At 37.7% G+C, this 6,571-nt stretch overlaps 1 protein-coding gene across 4 annotated transcripts in view; it reads right to left on the bottom strand.

The window, feature by feature from the left end:
- The window catches only part of LOC122094050 (kinesin-like protein KIN-14F), an 11,224-nt gene extending 5,956 nt beyond the window's left edge, over positions 1 to 5,268 (bottom strand). For 2 of the 4 annotated variants that reach the window (XM_042664662.1, XM_042664664.1), the window contains exons 1-7: positions 4,971 to 5,266; positions 4,312 to 4,501; positions 3,246 to 3,409; positions 2,844 to 2,987; positions 1,750 to 2,112; positions 692 to 760; positions 351 to 575 (exon numbers count right to left, since the gene is read on the bottom strand). In XM_042664662.1, the coding sequence (XP_042520596.1) occupies positions 351 to 575; positions 692 to 760; positions 1,750 to 2,112; positions 2,844 to 2,987; positions 3,246 to 3,409; positions 4,312 to 4,462 (1,116 nt within the window). In that variant the 5' untranslated portion in view covers positions 4,463 to 4,501; positions 4,971 to 5,266. Of the gene's footprint in view, positions 1 to 350; positions 576 to 691; positions 761 to 1,749; positions 2,113 to 2,843; positions 2,988 to 3,245; positions 3,410 to 4,311; positions 4,502 to 4,970 lie in introns of all 4 variants that reach the window. The other 2 variants (XM_042664665.1, XM_042664663.1) reach the window with 2 other exon arrangements.
- Positions 5,269 to 6,571: the final 1,303 nt, after the last annotated feature.

Below are 6,571 nucleotides of genomic sequence, written 5' to 3'. Positions count from 1 at the left end.
AAAAAAAAAAAGAGTTTGACATTTTTCTGACTGTATGTAAATAAAACGTAGATGGTATTTTGGAAACATTCAGTCAAGTCTGCCAATGCCCCATCAAATCTTTAGTTATGATCACTTTATTTTACATCCCAAAGTCTGTGCCACATATACCGTCACAGTATTGGAAACCCTTCCCCCCACCCACCCCCCCCAAATGTTCTACACTTCTACTACGACAGGACCTGGGTTTCCTCCTTACAATATTAAGGGGAAAAAAAGGACCATCGATCATGACAAATGGATAAAAAATAAAATTAAACACTAGTACACTTTCAAGCAAACAGAGAAATGTTTTCCAAATGATACTCAACCTCAAGCTGTTTCTGTTGAAGATCAAGTCGTTCAACGTGGCTGGTATTGTTAACATTGTTGATTGGGGCTTTGCCAAGTTTTCCACCACAAATGCAGAATCTAGAGAAATCACTTGAAATCCCACCAGTTCTCTGGAGAAGATATCTTGAAATTGCTTCTCTGAAGTCTTCTTTTGATACAGAACTATTTTTTGCATTCAATATTTTTTTCAAAAGCAATCCAAGCTGCAGAAAAGTTCCAAAAATATCAGGATACAGTTCCAGATAAGTACACTCCTCACTAAAAAAAATTAATAAAAGATACACTATTATTTCAAGTTCAGTTATCTTTACTATAGTACCTGATTGCTCTGTGAAACAAATAGCTTTGTAAAATCCTCGACTACCTTCTTGAGCACTGTATCGATGAGCTACAAAATTTTCATCAGTGAATGATATTAGATCTTGTACAATCTCCATTTGGGAATAAATATGATTAACTCTCAATCATAAAAACTAATAAAAATTAATTGTTGGTGCAGGGAAGAAAAAGCATTTTCAAACTCTTTCCAAAGGTCTCTTTCAATGGGTCTGTCATTTCACTTGGTAACACAAACAAAAAAATGCAGCCAAATCAGCCTTACTAATTGACTTTCCTTATTTGGTACATAGATCTGCAAACTTATCACCTAGGTGAATACTGGTTTTGATCATGGGTGATGCATAGTGCAAAAGAAAGAAATTTCAAAGAAAACTGTGCTTCACTTATTTTTCATTACCAAACTTCTTTGTCAGCCGAAAATAAAGAGACATGCTAATGTAGCTCATAATTTGTTAAATCTGCTGTTGTAGGTGGAACTTCACTCATCAGTGTCATTTTTGTGTGGTATTGATTGGAGAGAGCTTTCAGGTGGAAGTGACTGGATGAAATTGAACTCAAGCCAAAATGCATGAATTGTAATAAATGTCAAATGAGTTGATAAGAGAGAATGAATGCATTGATAGTGTGCCAACAGGAACTAGGTTACCATATAAAAAGCTCTAAGCTTCTATCCGCTTAGACATTGCCTCAGTGCATTAACTGCAATCAAAGCTCTCTCACTACCCTATTTAAGTATTTTATAGATAAGCTGTTCCCTATTTATGCAGATATAAAAGTAGAATTCAATTCATTAACATATTCAGGGGATGGTGTTGCCGGCAGATTAAGACTTGTGTTCAAAAACTTGTATCCCAAATTGGTTCTGGTTAAATTATCCAGCCCAGGTGGAGAGGTCCAATTGGTATAAGAAGCCATCCAAGGTCCAAGAGTTAGTCAATGTGGGATTATTCCCAACAGTTCCTCTGATTGGACATATGAACTATGAAGACAGATCATGTGAAAATAGTGCAGACACAAAAGGGGAAGGATCTTACCTACCATTGCATTCAAAGGCAAGTCTCTAATCCCATTCCATTCTGTAAGATAAGCTCTCAGAAGCTCAAGCCCAAAGCGATCAAAGAGGAAAGCAAGAGCATCTGCTTCTTCAGACTCTTCGAGTGAGATCTTGCTAGAAAGATGCAGATACTCTAAGAGTTGTTGGTCATGAGTGCCACTTTCAGAGCCATCTGATGACTCATCAGCACCTCCACCATTAATCAAAGAGGATGGTGAGCCTTTAGGCAATGAAGTTATCCTCACAGTCCCACCGTACCTCCAAACCCCAATTCCACCTGCTAGCTTCCATTCATGATATCCTTTGAGACACAAAATGCAGTCTACCACTTTACCTGATGAGCCCCCCTGTAAAAGAAAGGCATCCAAATTTCAGAGAACAAGTAACTAGTGTAGGCAAAGAACTGCACAGGAGATGAAATATGCAACAAGAGGTTTAACAGATACAAAAATAAATAACCACATACTAATTAAGCCCCAAATCGTTTTTTGGCTTTACCCTAATTCTTTCATCTTGTCACTGTAGGATATGTTACTCCTTCCAACTGGTATCATCATTGTTCATTGGATTTTCTTGCACCATGACAAGAACAATATCAGTCTGACCTTCCCTTAATCACCTAAGTTTGCCACTCTTAAATTTTGTCTATGCAGTCGGGTACCAGTCCTACAATGGGCAAACATCAATTGCTAGGTTTTACTAACGGTAAACCTAATGGGGATGTTTAGAATCAACCCTCCTACTGACACAAAATGTGAAAACAAAAAGTAAAAATTTTAACTGACGAATCAGTGGGAGGGGAGGCTTGTAGAGCTCCTAGTCTCTTCTTGTTCATAGTGTCGACATTCTAGGGATGCCTTTCAATGTAAAAGCAGAATTGAATGGAACCAAATGGGAAGACAAGAAACGAGAGACCCTCAACTGTACAAATCTTCTCAGTTGCATAATGAACCCATTGGTAGTCTTAGGCTCTAAGCTTTTTTTTTTTTTTTTTAATAGCAAAGGTTTCAGTTCTGAGCCTGTGTGTATGTTCGGAGTAGGTAAAGAAAGATTTTGAGTTATTGCATATCAATAAAACCTTCTCCAAGTCAGACGCTTCAAATGTCAAGAGCTTCATCTCTCCAACTGCCACAAGAAAATTTCTCATGTTCTCGAAGTATTGGATTGCCGACTGAGCCCCGCCGTCTGCTGATTGAACGGTAATAACTGGACTTTCTACGACCTGTTGCATGAAAATATATCACATCTTCAAAATTAAAGAAAATGTTGAAATTTCTTATGGGTGTTTGATTTTTCTTAAAAATATTTTTCCAATTTAATAAAAAAACATAGCGAAAGAGCAAGGAAATTCGGTGGATTATCAGAGGGAACTTCTTGTTCGTTCATTGATGGGTTCAAATAGTTCTCCGGGGGTGGGGAATGTTAGCGAAAGGAAGGAAAGGCGTTCACGCAGGAGGAAGAGTTGGTGAAATGAATTTACCTTGGGGATGGCGCCTGGATTGACTTTGTTGAGGACATTGCATAGAATGAGGCCGTTGCGCAATTCGTGGCAGAATTCCTCTTCCGATGGTTGTCTGGGCAGTGTTTCGGACGCACCTTGATCCATCTGTCTCAGCCATTCCGCCGCCTGCGATCTTCTCAATGCTGTCACAAATATTCAGATTTTAAAACTCATTTCAGATATATTCATCCCTTCTCCCCAATTCTTCCATGAATCCACTGGTTTGTTCACTACACTACTAAAGTCTTTCTCCTTCGTTTTACGCAGTCCCCTACTATTACCCGTGACGCTGAAATCTCCATCTCACGCGAGTGCGAGTGCGAGTGCGAGTGCGGGTGCGGGTGCGGGCGCGAGCGCGCGCACACATACTGACCAACGATCGCTGGAGAGGATCTGAATCCCACACAGAGACTCCGAGTCCAGGGTCCAGATTCCTGACAAACACGTGGATACATGAATGTATAGACACGTGGCATACGGTAACGCCTCCTAGTACAATTTGTACAACCCCTCCCGGTAATTTGCTATTCTGTGACGATTTTGAAATTTGAATTTATTTGGACGTTGCTTGGAGTTGGACATCTAGCTCTGAATATGTCTCCCCGTCACATGATGGCGCCTCTTCTTCAAAGATCAACTCAGGAACATATACATACCAATTACAATTCCTTTTTCTTTCTTCTAATAATCACAAACTAATAATAATTTGTACCCAAAAACCAAAAGAAATTCTATATTTTTTATTTTATTAAATTATATATTATCAATATTAATAACAGACATTAATATGTTGCTATTATAAGCTAGAGCTGGTGTAAATATGGAATTTGCATACACATAATAAAATCAAGTGAAATAGTTATAATCTTATTTGGGTATCTTAAAAAAAAAATGGTAGGTTGTATAATATATGTTACTTAAATTAATTATCCATTAAAGAACCAATTTTGGTATACTTTCATTAATAATTATTAGAGGCTATTATGCGAAAAAGGTGTAGATAGAAAAGTAAGCACCAACTACTAAAACACATTACTAGCAGTACCTGCTTCCCCTGCTTTTCTTTGAGCCAATTCGTCGTCGTTGATAACTTCATCGGCAATGTTAGCGTCTTCAGAGTTTAATCCTTTTAGTCCTGGTCTCAAGTTCTTACAAGGAGAAGTGAACATGGAAATGCAGTTCGCTTCTCGTGGCATCTTCGCTTTTCTGAAAAAACTCCTCAGAAAGGATGGTTTCTGTCCATTAACAAACCACTCGTTCAGATCCTCAACAAGAAAAGACTAAAAACTTAAAAAAAAAAAAAAAAAAAAAAAAAAAAACATTACGAAGTAGTCATTAAAGTTCAGTACATGAAACTTTTCTCCATAAGCTAGAATATAACCAAAAGCTAACAAGAACTTCTCGGTTTTTTGTTTCAAGGATTCTACGGAAAGAATTCTTTCATTAAGAATTATCCGAAAGGAATTCATGCTCAGAAATCTTAGACAATAACAAAAGATAACATAAAACTCAATCTGATCGAAAGAATTAAGCAAAGGAGGAAAGTGAAAGATAGCCCGAAGTGTTAAATCAAGAAAGAATCTTGGTCGGAGAAAAACAGAGTAAGCTACTACTCTCCTTCTGAAAACGAAGAATTTCATACAAGTGAAACCATGGTCTATGGATCATAATCAAGAACAAAGACAGATAATGACATTTCATTACCTCCGAAAGGAATTAAGTTCGTTCCTTCGATTATCTCTGACCGGAGAACCACCGTGGATTGTTCGGCGCCTTGAAGTGGAAGCAATAAACACAAGCTTTTAATGGTTTTTCCGTTCGATTCCGACGCGATCTTGATGGAGATCTGGAGTAGAAGGCAATAACTGAAACAAGATTCTCGTGTGCTCTTGCAACGAAGATAGAGAGGATCACAGTGGAAGTATTGAATGCGAGAGAGAAAATAAAAAGACGCTCGAAACTATTCTCTTTTGAGTTTTTGAGTTGGGGAAAACTTTCCGTTGTCTTACTTTGCCTAGACAAAATTAGACGATTCAATGGATGGTGTTTTGACGGAAATATAACGTCGTCAAGTCTGTGTTGAGTAACTTTGAGTTAGACTTAGACGACAAATAGGGTAACGACGTTAATGATATTAAGTGCATTCCACCATTCACCACCGCCACCTTCCGATTGAAATAATTAAAGGAAAGGGAAATTTGGTATTCCCGTTTTTAAACTTTAAGACTCAGAAGATTCCAGTTGACTCGATGTTGTCCCTCCAAGTGGCAGGCAATGATGCATTATCAGAGTATGACCAGTGTTACTTCATCGTCTCTACTGGTGATGTCATCATGTGAATCAATTTTTTTTTTTTTTTTTATATCATCATGACATAACGACATAGATCGCATTGATAAGTTTATCAAGGCCAGTCAATTCAAACAAGTTTTTCTCTTCGTTCACAATTGGAGGGTCTAATGCAAACCTTAAGGCATTAATTGAAGAGAGCTCAAGTATATTTAAGGCACCAAGAACCATAACAAAATGATGTAAAACTACAACTCTAAGGTTGTGATTGACATACATTATTGGAATAGATTATGGGTCTAGAATGTACCATGAAGAAGGAAAATAAAAATGAATTGAGTTTCAAAATGTACAATAGACATATAATCAATTCTAAGAATACATATCAAACCGTACCTAAACTCCAACGCCGATCTCAGACTTGGATTAAAAACATTATGAGCAATTTGTATTGGGCTCAAATCAACCAACTTTAGAATTCTTAGGCTAATGGTTCCAGGGATGGTTTTTATATCAGTATCAAGATCTTCATATGTGTATCAGCTATATCAGACCATGTTAGACAATTTTGTCTTCAAGTTCATTAAAAGGGTAAGTGTTTTCTATATGAGAGTATTATCCCCTACATTGAGACTCAGGGTTACGTAGGGGAGTCCCCCCTCCCCAGGGGCACAGTGGTTATTGTGTACCCACTGTGTCTGTAGCTCATGGGCCACTTTCAGACTAAAAACTTTGTCCGACTAAAATTATTCTATTGATACACAATCGATCGGGTATCAATATCCATATTAATCGACTGATGTGATACCGATATTTAAAATCATTATCCCAGCTGAAACCCATCTGAAAAAATTGAAAAACCTTGGCCGTTCTCTCCCGCTTATGGGTTGAAGTAGTGAGACGTAGATGAGCATGTGGGTGAAGAAAAGGACAAAGCATGAAGTTGATGGTGAATTGCACTTAGATATCATATTCTTTTTACCTAGAATTCCATATGAAATTGGCCTTTTTGGTAA

The sequence above is a fragment of the Macadamia integrifolia genome, chromosome 11 (assembly GCF_013358625.1).
Source record: "Macadamia integrifolia cultivar HAES 741 chromosome 11, SCU_Mint_v3, whole genome shotgun sequence".
Classification (NCBI taxonomy): domain Eukaryota; kingdom Viridiplantae; phylum Streptophyta; class Magnoliopsida; order Proteales; family Proteaceae; genus Macadamia; species Macadamia integrifolia.
The sequence above is the reverse complement of the archived record's forward strand: the minus strand, read 5'-3'. Positions and strand labels throughout refer to the sequence as shown.